General features: G+C 38.7%; 1 protein-coding gene across 10 annotated transcripts; it reads right to left on the bottom strand.

The window, feature by feature from the left end:
• Positions 1–996: 996 nt before the first annotated feature.
• Positions 997–13,577, bottom strand: LOC123512465 (E3 ubiquitin-protein ligase NRDP1-like). Of its 10 annotated transcripts, none has more exons than XM_045268890.1 (8): positions 13,390–13,577; positions 11,829–11,929; positions 11,427–11,581; positions 11,098–11,254; positions 10,359–10,490; positions 10,091–10,246; positions 9,645–9,779; positions 997–9,237 (listed from the first exon to the last, which is right to left on the bottom strand). In XM_045268890.1, the coding sequence occupies exons 2-8, from the start codon at positions 11,916–11,918 to the stop codon at positions 9,088–9,090; spliced, it is 975 nt and encodes a 324-aa protein (XP_045124825.1). In that variant the 5' UTR covers positions 11,919–11,929; positions 13,390–13,577; the 3' UTR covers positions 997–9,087. The 10 variants fall into 10 exon arrangements, with proteins under 10 accessions (XP_045124825.1, XP_045124824.1, XP_045124826.1 ...); XM_045268889.1 differs by having other exon boundaries at positions 13,340–13,576; XM_045268891.1 differs by having other exon boundaries at positions 9,648–9,779; positions 13,340–13,575.
• Between the last annotated feature and the right edge of the window lie 541 nt (positions 13,578–14,118).

The following is a 14,118-nucleotide window of genomic DNA, read 5'->3' as shown; positions in this document are numbered from 1 at the left end:
CTGGTTCACGTCGATGGAGTTGCATGACATAGGATTGAATGAAGGTTTGACAGTTTGCATAAATGATTGGCACTGTAAAGCATTTGTTTCGATAGAGGGTTCTTTATAATTAATCATTCTTCACTGTGCATATTTCTTTATCTTTTTTGTGGTTTTTATTGTTTCCTTATGTGTTTGTTAATTTGGGCACTTTAATATAGGATACCACTCGTGATTTTGTTCGGTGTTTCTTTACCAGTCTTTTGTAAATTCAGTTTAATAGTAGCTATCCATCTCAGTAATATTTATTTGTTTTTATTGTGTGCCTCAAGATAACTCAGTGGTACCCGACTTCCTCTTGTGAGGTTTGCATCAGGTGATTTTGTTGCTATTGTTGTCGTCGTCGTTGTTTTAAGGTCCGTATTCAAAAGCCCATTGCTCTCTCACCACGACTATTTTCCAAGGCCACAGAGATGATTAGCGGGTTTTCAAGACTGTTTCTCCTGTTAACAATGTAAAAATCTAGTCAATCTACCTCTAGAACCATAAAAATACCTTAAAATCTCGTATAAACTGAGATAAAGCCTGTGAAATAGTGGAGGTGAACCGCAGTGTTTGAGAATACGAGCCTAAGTGTGAAAATAAGGGACATAATACTGTAGAAGGAGAGTTAGGGATATAATACTGGAGAAGGAGAGTTAGGGATATAATACTGGAGAAGGAGAGTTAAGGGACATAATACTGGAGAAGAGTTGCCTTGACAGTAATACCCTTGTGATGAGTGAGACTACTGCAGGGATTCTCAAACTGTGCACTGCTGACAGAAGTGCGCCGCGACTATCCCTCTAGTGCGCTGTGTAATTGTAGAGTTGGTGCGCCGTCAAACATATTTAAAGTGCGGTACAAATAATAGTTGATAGATTGATACAAATAATAGTTTCCTCTACTGTAGTGTGTACTGTGTAATAATGGCACGTACACATCTTTTCCTCCCTGGTGTAGCAAAAAACAAAACGGTTCAATTTGTACATATTTATTTCATATTCACTGGCATTAAGAAACGTGGTGTTCCAAGTTTCATCGCCTTAGTCTAAAACAATGATAATAATAATAATTAACATTTTTGAAAGAACAGGAAACTAGCTGTCGTTCATACTTTTTTTTTATTAGTTTGAATGAACTTTCGTACAGCATTTCTAAGTGAGAAGTAGCAAAAAATGATAATTAAAAAAAAAAACTTGCCAGATGTTCCCAAGACACTGGCAGCAGTAAGGGTTGAGATCAGCAGCATTCTTTACAGCAGTTTCTTTTTAAGTCTACAATATCACAAAATATTACTCCACATCTAACATGGGTCTAAGAAATCACTTTTTTTTGTGAATGATTATGTACATTCTTTAAAAAAAAAAAAAAAAAAAAAACACAAAACTCCAATTGGCCAAATATCTAGTCTTGTTTTTACCATTCATCTGACTTCTTTGATGTTTATGGAATGGGTGCAATTAACTGACAGATAAAGATGACAGTAATAATTTATCTGCCAAACCCAAAACATAAGAAAACAGTAAACCAACAGAACCACTTGTCTCACTTTGACAGATAGAACCATTTTCTTCCTGTCTGGTCAGTAATAGCAGCAAGTTTCATTTTTGTTTGTAAGTGATTACTGTGTCAACTTGTAATGAAAGCAACCAAATGCAAATGTTCACTATAATCACTTCTTTCTTTTACTTAACCCATTGTGACCTATGTAAAAATAACCGTGTTCGTAGTAATAACTATGTATTTGACAGTGAAGTATGCAGTATGTGCCACTGATGTAAATTAAACTGGTTTTGTCTGACAGTGAGACAGGTGTAATTCTGTAATTAAAACCCAATTGTTGAGATGTGTGCAGAAATTCCTCTTCTCAGACTGTAAGAAGTAGAACCTCATTAAAGTCTTGAGTTGGACTAATGTTTTTATTTTAAGTTCAGTCCTTGTGGGAATTAGTTTTTATCAAGTTTTCGTGTGTGTGTGTGTGTGTGTGTGTGTGTGTGTGTGTGTGTGTGTGTGTGTGTGTGTCACTGAGGAGTGTTGGAACATGTCAATAGAATATTGAGAAGTATTAAGCTCAAAGATTGTTGTGTTCTGAGGTTCTACTGTACAACTTCCTTTGATGATACAAGCATTTCATAACTCACAGAAAAGTACTTCATGAGATTCACACAACAGTAGCAATAATAATAATAATAATAATAATAATAATAATAATAATAGTAATAATAATAACAGTAATAATGACAATTAGTAATAACAATAACCATAAAATCAAACATTTCACATCATGAGCTTGTGATTAGAAATCAAATTTAAAAGTTTGCACAAGTAAATAGTTAATCAGTATCTAACAAGACTGTACTGAGTAAGTCAGTATGGTTCTTCTTAATAAACAGCAGCATTTTGATCAGCTTTGTAGAATGTTAAATGGAATGTTTCGGTCATCCTGGAATGCACGTCCACCACTCGGTATTCATGTAAGCTTGAGTGGTGTTTCCAGCGTAATTGTGGGCAAGAATATCTCACCAACAGATATTTCCTAGAAATAACACAATATTTCAAATATAAACACACTCCAGCTCTTCTTATAACCCTTCAGTAAGAAGAACTCAGTTGGAAAATGCAAACATGTGATGGGTCCACTTTGACATCCTCTAGTATTTTGTACTTCTTAGAGAATGAGACACAGAAGAAGGGATGTTGAGCATCAGAAACCTTGCATGACTTTGAGAGAGGCTAGTGTTTTATACAAGCACATCTGTAGACTCTTATGACAACAAGTAGAGCATCTATGTGTATGTAAGCAGGTTAGAAATGTCCTTGCACAATATTTTTTTTCTTTTTTTTCACTGGAAAGACATTGCTAGTCACTCGGTGCAGTTAGGGGGCACATTAATACTTCACCCAGTCGCTGGTCGCTGCAGCTGCGGGGTGTCGGGTGTTGGGAGTGCGTGTGTGGTTCATGTTTACACTAACATTGCTACTGAGTGAATAAAAGATAGCAAGTAATTTACAAGGTTGGATATATACAGGTATTAATTTCCTTCACTTATACCACCTGAGAATACACCAGCAACAAGTATAGTATGGCATTCATAAGAGATGCAGTCAGTGCATGGTTAACGGAGATGAAACACTGTAGTTTTGAAAGACTACCTCAAAGTCTAGATTCTCAGCTTTTGCAATTGAAAAATATATATTTGTTGCATCAAGTTTTCATGAAATGTACATAATTACAGTATTGGCACATGTGGCAAATAAAATTTAAGTTACTTGAAGTACAGAAATGTCAAGGACTCATTCACACTAACTAGCAAGGTTATCACCAGCCCCAGATAAACTCCTAAAGACTCACTGTAAGAGTAAAGCTAAGAACTATTGCTGAAGTTATTCTCCTACTGGTATTGAAAAGCTAACGTGGGACGGATCTGCAATAAATAAGTCTTGATTCAACTGCAGGAACTGTGAAAGTACAAAACTCAGGGAGGAGACAAGGGCTATGCACTCTAGCACTATCTAAGTACAACTAGTGAAAGCTACAAAATGAAGGGTTATGAGCAGTAACCTAAATACATACAATATAAATTCATTCATGAATATGTAACAGAAAATGTGCCCAACATTATTTTTACTACTACGTGCCACTGTTCTACATAACCTGTGCAACATCTTGAGCATCACACTAATAATTGCTAAGCTGCTATTCCACTTCCATCCAAACACTTCCTTTCTCTGCATCAGCTAGAGGTGCACGATACTCAATATTACATAACAGTGCAAACTTCCTCTTTTTTCTGTTCACAAAGTTGGCAAGTGTAATTTAGGTTTGGATTCTGTTCATTCTTGGCCCTCTTGATCAACCACTAGTGTGGTGCAACATGTGTTCTCCATTGCAGTGTGCTATTCTAGCCCTTGTGTGGCCTGTGTGGAAGGGTCATTTGTATTTTGACAGTTCTGGTATGGTGATAACTGATATCTTATCTTCAAAGTTCCAGGTCAGTTCAAGATACGTGCACATTTGCCTCAAGTCAGTTTTGTCTTTGTCACAGCTGAGATCACTGCCTGATGCAGTTTTCCCTTGAGGGCAAACACTCTAATGCAAGTCTAAGGCTATGTACAGAGGAACTCTTCTTTCATAACACCATAACACTTCCTTTGGATATTCAGGTAAATATCCTACTGTCAACATCTAATATATTTTAACTAAAACATAATAAATCACAGCTTTAAACATCACAATACCTAATATAAGAACATCAATCAGCTGCTAAATTCCAATACATTTACACAATGTTATGAATACACACCAAAGAAAAAGAAAAGAAAAAAATCTACTAAACCTTTTTTTCTAAATACAGGATTGAACTAATATACCAATAATTTGTACAATTGCCAAATAGGTATTATTGCACATGTAGAGATGCATTTCCACAATCAATGGAAAAACTTTTCACTGTCACTGTGCAATAAATAATTTAGTTTCCTTTTTAATTTCCACTTGAAGTTTTTTACCACACTCTCAGTGTGTATACATCAGCATGTATTTGATTCTCCCTGGTTGGTCAGCCTCCCTCAGGGACTGCCTGGCATCTCTCCCAAGGCATGGCATAACTCAAGCAAAACTTTACAAAACCAACAACACCATGTATTCCTCATAATTATAAAGCATTTTAAGGTTAAGCCGCCTTAAATGCCTCAGAGAGACTTTGTATTTCTAAGACTGTTATTGGTCAGAATTCACCAAGTGACTGAAAATACATACAATTCCTACAAAATGAGATTTGTAAATGATCATAACCAAAGTTCTATGAAGCACCGAGGCATTACATGAGCACTTAATGTGTAAGAAGCAAGACACCTGTGGTGCAGCAGCACATCTACAGTATACATAAAGAGTACAAAACATAAACAAGGGGAACTAAACAAACTCCTTTCTTTTCCCTTTCTGCTTCACATAGAAAAGTTTCAAGTTTTGTAAACTATGTTAGATAGTTATTTGATAATCTTACAGCATCAGTGAGTAAGGCATATCAATACTCTGCCAGCAACATTTGAGAGGAACATATTGCCATCATGTACTGGAGGTGTGCTTCCAGCAGTATGAATGTAGCAAGTTGTACGTATGTGGGAATAACTAAATACCATCTGTGCATACTGCAGGAATATCTTGTGTTGAAAAGACTACATTACTGCCAAGATGAAACACTGGCACACAGGAATGATGTGTGGTGCATACCAGCTCACTACTGCAAACACTAGAGACTGAGATGTTTAGTATACTTGTTTCTCTCAAATCTTCAACTGACTTATTTTCTGTTCAAACAAAAAATATTTTACATTGAGAATGCATCATAAAGTTCTAAGTAGTAAATTATAACTTCTGGGCAGCACATAGGAGTGTCTCAGACCAAGATAATGTCATTGCTGGACAGTGCATGGAAATGAGGAATGTTACAAGAATAATATAAAGGCTTTGCAGGAGTGAACAATAATGGTTTCTGTCACACCACAATCACACATCACAACAGAACTGGAATAAACCACCTCACAGCCAGCACTAGATAGTAAAAACCAAATGACAGTTATTTCACACACACACACACACACACACACACACACACACACACACACACACACACACACACACGGAGACGGGGCCAGACGAGCGTAAAGCCCAGGTCCTGTAAAACTACAACTAGGAAAATACACACGTTACTGCAGGAAGCTTAATAGTGTGTTTTCTGTTAACAAAAGGTATCTGAATAGTGTGAGAGTGTATATGTAGCACCTTGTGCACCATTGGACACCATCATTGTGGTAATCATGTGGTCTGTGGGCATAATTTGATTTTGTTTACTGTTTAAAGTGAAGGAAAGGTGGGAGTAGGATAGATGATGCATGCAAGGAGAATGTGGAGAAAGGATGAACAGTTTGGATGGTGAATAGTGTAGGTGGAGAGGCAAGAAGCACAAGGGGGAGACAATATGACAATATGACACAATAAGCACTACAATAACAAAGCAGAAAAAAAAAGATATTTAGCAATAAAAGAAAGCCAGGCTGTAGGATGTAGTTTTCTCTACAAATAAACAGTTAGTGTGCTGCACCAAGAATGCTATCAAGTATAAATAACAAGACCATCCAGTAATCGTGAAATTCTTTTCTAAGCTTTACTGCATCAGAATGACAATGGTATTGCTCACTCATACATTAGTATTTTCTTTAAAACTTTAGGTACAAACAGTCAGATTTCTTAATTACTAACTTCCACCTTCACCACTTGAAGGATACCATCCGGGAAAAATCAGTATTCTTAAAAGTGAACGCCATCTTCCCACGGCTTGGGAAGGCAATGCTCAGGCGAAGGTGAACCAAGACCCATGTCTTCGTCATTACCTTTGCATAAATTTTTCCTAAATACTTATTATTATTAATTTTTATGTATTGAATGATTTTAGAAACAAAAATATATATGTTATTGTTCAAATAGCCTAATTTACAAAAATTATAATCAGAATTAAACCCAGGAAGTAGAAAAAACAACTGTCAACAACAATGCTGCCGCCGCCAGCTTCAATCATCGCATCTCCATCTCCCAAGTTTTGTATCAGAATTCTACTTAGCGTACAATCAGTAGCATGTCTTTATTGCTTTGTAAGTACCCATTTATGTAGATAGCTGGTGGACTGCTCTCTTCCCATAGGCTGCACAGTTGAAGTGGTAATTCTCTCCTGTGTTAGGGCCATCTGTGCTTTTATTTAGTAGCACTTTTCCTGGCTCACCAAGTCTAATAATGAATCACTCTCTAGCAGTAATAGGGCTGGTTCTCTTCATAAAATTTTCCATGTTGCCTGTGGTGGAACGGTGAGACAGCGTAGTCTGGACTGGTCAAGTCAAGTCAAGTCAGGTCAGGACTGCATGGCTGGCAGCTGAGGTGACGGTAAGCAAACACTGCCACCAACTACCACCAAATTATACTCATGGTTTATTTTGTTAAATGCATTAAAAATTAATGTATGAATATGGGATAATGTTTCTGGCATATAATATCATGTGACAAATCACGATGAATTAATAATTTTATAATTTCTCGGACAAGAGAGATGCACAGCTTTACCAATACACCACCTCCATTACCTTTGAGACGGAAGGGAGCAAGGAAGGGAGGGCAACATTTAAGAATAGGACTACCACAAAGGCCACATCACTGTGTAGCCTTCATTGAAGGTGGAAGGTACTGTTTAAGAATCTGGCCAAAAATCCTCTCCATCTGATGGAGAACATAATACACGAAGTATATGCCATTTCATCTTGTTACAGATGATATGGTAATATCAAAACATTTCAATTCAGTGCCACATATACATGAATTAAATGTACAGTCAGCAGTAACACACAAGGAGAGTTGTTTGATGCAAGAACTGATACATGCTCATCAACATCCTATTCTCCTCTATGGAAATACACACCTTAGTTAAGTATGACATTTACATGAGGTGAAACCTTCATGACAAATATGTAAAGTAATACTCAAAAGGTGTTCAATATTTCAGGCTTCACAATTCTACTTCCATACAGTGTACTGCTGGAGCAATGTACCTTCATAAAAAGTTCACAACCTCCATTGCAGTAAGTTGCTGGGTTGACCTGCACAACTTGGGCTGTTACCACTGAGCATCCTCACTGCACACCAATTAAATAAGTGCCGGGGGAATGACCGCCACACTATGCAATGTATGTAGTGCTGGCCGACTAATGAGACTTTATGTACACTATCTGGACATTATATACAAAACATGTCAACATAGCTCTAGGTAAGAGATTGGCATTAGTTGACTGTGCATGCATGCATTGCACCATATGCATGCATACACACACACACACACACACACACACACACACACACACACACACACACACACACACACACACATGTGCATATACATAAACACACACACACACACACACACACACACACACACACACACACACACACACACACACACACACACACACACTTGCCTATATCCTTCTTAACCTGGTACCATTATGTGTGGTACTTGAAATTTTGATCGAGGAAAGCCTTCATCATAAAGTTATTGCAGGAGTCACCCAAGGTGTCCCTCCTTCATGTCACCTTTGGCACTGAATTTCTTCTCTAGTGTAGTAATTTATTTTCCCCTTACAAGAGATAACAAATGAATGCAATCTATGCATTGCCCACAAGATCCCTTCCCTCCCACTAGTGTCACACGCTACACCCCAATACTGCAACCACTTTAACCACTGCCACATGTAAACATTTGTGCGTATGAATTATGAGCAGGTGGTTCTGTATGCTATTGAAGTGTACACTGTCATGAGTGTGTGTGTTTCTGCTAGCTTTCCTGGATGGCTGGAGGCTTCCTTGTGGAACTGAGGACACATCAATATGTATAACCAATTCATGCCAACCACCATTCTTCAATATAAACATTTTTGGTAATTTTTTTCAATGGCAGAAACTCAAAATGGAATATTGATAGCACAGAACATTGGACATGGGACATGCCATGCCGTTAACAATTTTTCAATTCTCAAGTCATGTCTGGAACTTTGATATTGAATGTGAGAGAAAAGACTGCATCCAGGATTTGAAATTAAATGTCACAAATAACCAGCAACAATAAAAAACTGTGGAGTCATTCTCCATGTTTACTCTGTGTAGTTTCTGTTGGTGGTTTTCCATTTTTCCAAAATTATCAATATGTAAAGTGTGACTTGAAATGATATGCAAAGCAACTCAGTCAAATTGAAAGAAGATAGAGCACACTATATTTCTTTAGGCAAGACAGAAAATCCATAAATTCCATTCATGTTTTTTCAAATCTTCAAATCCCATGGAGCCAAAACCTCCTTTTTGAACTCTGCAAACATTCAGGCAGACACACACAAACACACACAAAAAACAGAAACAGCACAGCTTATTTCTGAGCTTTTCAGTCCTCCACAAGTAACAGACTCTCTCAGACATGGTCTGACACTTCATCTTACATTAGCAAAAAGCTGCATACTAGCACCAGAAGCTCTTCACTCAATACCGTGGGCGAAGATCATGACAAGGCCGGGGTCCAGCAGCATGTCGTCATTCATGTGTCGGTTGTCACACGCCATGACCACCACTGCCTGCTTCCCAGGCACTCGCTTGCAGATGTAGCTCTCATAATGTCTCCGGTTCATCTGGAGGGAGGGAAATGTACTGAATCTTGTTGGAATATTTTGTGACTGATAACACCATATCAAGACATTTTGTGTTATAGCGGGCTTCAGAAGCAAGGCATCTATCTGTGTATATATATGAAGCTTGCATGATTTTTAATAGTTCAGACGTTATTCTTCTATTTATAAGAAGCTAGAAGCAAGGGATCTGTTTGTGTACATACAAGGCTAATGTAGTTCTCATGCAACATATGTAATCATGCTGATAAAATTTCTGAAGCTTATTGATGAATTACTAATTTTGTGAGTCCATGCACACAACACAGCAAGTAATTATGAAAAACGAGGCATGCTGAAGCTCTTGCATTACTTCCTTTCTCAGTGCACTCTAAGCAAAATACAGAGAAACAATATCACCTGGTACACACTACCTGTCTAGTCTCCAGCGTGGACAGTCCCGGCGGCCAGCGTCGCTCGTGGGCATTCTCCATGAGCTGGTCTATTATGTGAGGCGGACACCCTGACTCACTCAGGGACCGACGAATCACAGCCTGTTGGGAAGACTGGTCACTGTGGCTCACTGCTGATCTCTTTATGTGTGGTATTTAATCCAAACCTCATCTCTACTGAAGCCTATTTCTGGGTAATCTGACATGGTGGCCAGGCCAGGAAACCAGAATGGAAGACCATGTTTTGTTCTGATTGTGCATTTGGTTCCTGGGTGCTCCAGACCTGTTGTCCTCCCATTCTTCCCTTATGTTGAAACTTGCATATTGTAAGATGCTTCAACATTGTAGAAAGTCAGTGAAAAATCAATATGATCGAATAAGTTTGTATCATACACTTAGTGTTGCTTGAAATTATAAGTGTTTACCTGCAACATGGCATCAGGAGTTGAGATCATGCCACCCCAGCGGGTGACTCTTGCCCGGGCTAGGGAGCTGGCCCACCGCACCACCTCATCCTGCTCCATCTGGTCTGCTATTGCTCTCATCTGAGGGTTGCTGATCCTCATGGCACGCATGAAATCCTGTAGAAAGTAAAGATAGCAAAGCATCAATGAGTACCATAGCAAGGCATCAGTGAATACCACATGGATTGTCTGCCACCAAAAGAAAACTAAACTGTTGCAGGCACACTACCTTGAGGAGTTGAATTTCTCTCTTCTGTTCATTGAGCTGGTATTTATTTTCTGCAAGTTCCTGTTGTAGTTCAGCTATTTTGCCAGACTGGTTTTGTATTAAACTTCGCAGTTCACGCAAACAGTTGTGGTCCTGCAATTTGATGAAAGTGAGTGGGCCATACCTGCTGATGAATGAGCTTAGTGTAGCAAAGATTGATCAAATCATGTTAAGCAAATCCTTTTTAATATTCTTTCATATTTTTAGAACTTAAAAACTTTAATTTTTTTTTTTTTTTTTTTTTTTTTATATCATGTGGGTTTTTCACGGGATTTATGAGCTAAAGGGGATACTTTTTGGGGTAACTCCTATCTCAAACCCCACCCGCTATGAAACCGTTGCCCTGAGTGAGGAAGCCCAACCTATACTCGGACCGTGGACAGGATTTGAACCCGTGCGCTTGGAGACCCCTTAGACCCCAAAGCATGCATGGTTCCAATGTACCACGGCAGCACCAAATCTTCAATTCATGAACATTCAATTTACAAGTAATTTGTTCTTTGTTCTAGTTTTATAAAAATAAAATTCACACCTCCTGGTAAGAGAAAAAAAAGCTGTTTAAATGCACTGAATGGAGAAAAATTCAGTGTCACTCTTTTAATTATGAATTTTTGATACTGCAAAAAAACTTGATGTGGAAAGCTGTGTTCTCCTTTATCCTCAGTTCATCCTTAGGTGTAAAGGTATTGAGAGTCAATACCTTTAGTTCATCCTTAGGTATAATGAGGCCGCACCCCTGTTCACAAGGCACCGGGCGCTTGGGGTTGAACTCACACTCCTCCAGGTGTGAGGTTAACGCGTCAAGCTTCACAATGGAGGTGCAGCCGTGGGGTTTGTTGTCGCAGGAAATGTATAACCTGCAGGGTGAGCAGTGACAAAAGTAGGTTTTACTTTGCTATTAGTAAAATAGACTGGATTCTCAGATCTAAAAACTACAAATCTGGAAATATCACATTTATCATAAGTAGTGGGATAGACAGGAAGTAAAAATTTCAAGATCACGGTAATAAGTAGCATTAGAAGACTTACTTTGAAAGCAAACTGCGTAGTATTCTGGGGACTGATTTAAGTTGTGAGGAAGTGATTGGTTGGCGGTCAACAGGACAAGTCTGTTGTCGGGAGAGCCACTCATTGATGCATCCGCTGCAGAAGGCATGTTCACACGAGGGAGCCTGGCAGGGGAGCTTTTACCATTAGGTAATGTTGTGCCTCGTGTTAGCTTTCATCATCACACAATATTCTAGCTAAATATGTTCAATTCTATTCAAAGTGTGAAAAATTTATCATAAGAAAACAACAAATGTTCACAGGAAAGTCAAAACTTAATTTTTTTCACAAAATTAAATATTTTATGATCACGTAGGATTTATTCTCTTTAACATGGATTAGTGTTATGTAAGGCTAGAGGTAAGATGTGTAAAGGCAGCTTACCTGGAGGGGCTCCTCTAACACCTCGGAGCAGATTGGACACAGCAACTCCTCGTCCACCTCCCCTTGGAATCGTGTCAAGTCGAAACCCATACCATCAAAATCTGCCAAACAGGGATTAAAGATTGAAAGATTGATTGCTAGCTGGAAATTTTTTTTTCTCATTGATTCTCTTTCTGTACATTGTACAAAGTACTGATGTATTCTAATTTATTCAGTGTTGCTGCACACAGAAATGCCATTATACTTTATCTGAATCCAGCATTTTTCATGGTCACTTAGACAAACTGCAAATTCTTGAAGTGTGATATAGTTTAGAGATCAGCATTTGTGGTGATTTAAATTAAAGTAAATGTTTTAAACATCAATTAACCTGTTTGTATTTACAAAAGCATATCCATCAATGTTAGATTATTTTTCCACATCTGTGATAGTAATGACACATGACATTTAACACAGCTTGTTAGAATAGCAGAAAACTAAATTTCTAATATTACTTTCTTAAGTAATAACAAAAAAGTGTATTGAATGACAAATCAGATCCAAAGTGAAGACTCCACTCAGGACTGATACCGAGACACTCCCTACAACTGAACATCTTTTGCTCCCCTCACTTGCTCAACACTGAATACAAGTCTCATGTATTCACAAGCTTCATAGTAAAATGCAAAAATCTTATCAAATTGCTATTGATTTTCTTAGATACTGAACATAAATTTACAGATGATATACACCTGTATTATTACATTTTTCACATTTTTTAAAAACTATTCACATATCTACTTGAACAAAATGTTATATAAAGTTGCATAACACTTTAGTTAAAATCCTTTAAAACCCTGACAGTGTAATGATTTAATAGTAATGACAAGTGGACTTAATCTACTTATGCTTACTAAATTACAAACATGCCCTGGGGTTTCTAGAGATGAAAAATCATTAAATAAAGAAAGGCTATTTAGATTAACAAAAGCACTGCTGAGACCGCAATCAACTACCCATTACCACCAAGCTATTTGGCAAACGAGCTGTCACCAAAATCCCAGCCAGTAATTCACGCTCCCAACAGTTCGTAACAACTGCCCAACGTGATGGAAATTGTAATAAAAAACATAAATAAATTCACAACGCGTGCCTTTGTACATGTATTTGTCGAATTTTTCTTTAAGTTTTGTGATTTGATCATTTTACACCTACAAAATATCAGAGTATTACGTTAGCGACCCCAAACTACTGAAATAGGCAAGATAAAACATGGCAATGCCAGGCTTGACATAGCTCACTTGCAGCATGTATGTTTGTGTGGATTTTGTGTGTGCCTTTGTTGGAGTTTCATTTAACATACAAAGTTAACATAAATAGCATTAACAACCAAAGAGCGCAATTTAAGCAGGAATAAACCACGACAGAACCATGCATAACACATCTTTCTTTTTCTGCAAGTGTGTGTGTGTGTGTGTGTGTGTGGCTGTGGTGTGTCTTTGTTAGGTGTGCCTTGCGTGGTGTGTGCTGACCTGCAATGGTGGTGGGGGGAGGGAGGGGGTCAGGAGGCACACACACTGACCATGGCTCGTCCCGGCGGCTGGCTCCCCAACTAGCAGGACCACGGTGCCTCTTTCAGCGTGCCAGGTGGACGGCGCTCGCTACTACTGCCACAGCCACACTCCCTCTCTCCTCCCTCGACCGACCCTCTCCCAGCCTCAGCCTGCCTCCACCTCCCTCGGTCTCCCTCCGTACCTGTTCCTCCCCTGCCCTGCCTACGCCTCCCTACCCTTCACCTACAACGGAAGCCCTCTCTCCCCCTCCCTCCATCCTGTTCTACTTGCTCCTCCCCTCCTACCGGTCCCTCTTCGTTTCCTTCCCCACTACCTCTCCCTCCTACTCGTCCCTCTTTCTCCCTACCACCTCTGTACCTCCCTCTCCCTCCTGGGCCTCCTCCTCCTCCATCTCCCTCAGTACCTCTCTACCTGACCACTCCCCTCCCTCCCCTTCCTCCCCTCTGGCTGTGCTGGTGGTTTTCAGGTGTCATGCTACAAAAATACATTTACTTTAGAATTGCGTGCATAATTGTGTTGCCGAATAATATTATAAATAAGATAATTATGTTATGAAAAATTTAGACTTGCCCTCACCATCAGTGCGTATGGAAAATATGTAAATAGAGAAAATTGTATTATGTACCATAAAATGGAGAAAAGTGAATGCCGCGTAGTTTCATATACAAATTCTGTATGAAAAGAATGAAAATGATCACACACTCATATTATTTCAGGAGGAAATGAACTCTGTTGTA

Source organism: Portunus trituberculatus, chromosome 33 (genome assembly GCF_017591435.1).
Source record: "Portunus trituberculatus isolate SZX2019 chromosome 33, ASM1759143v1, whole genome shotgun sequence".
NCBI classification, from domain to species: domain Eukaryota; kingdom Metazoa; phylum Arthropoda; class Malacostraca; order Decapoda; family Portunidae; genus Portunus; species Portunus trituberculatus.
Note: the sequence above shows the minus strand (reverse complement) of the source record. Positions and strands in the feature narration are given on the sequence as shown.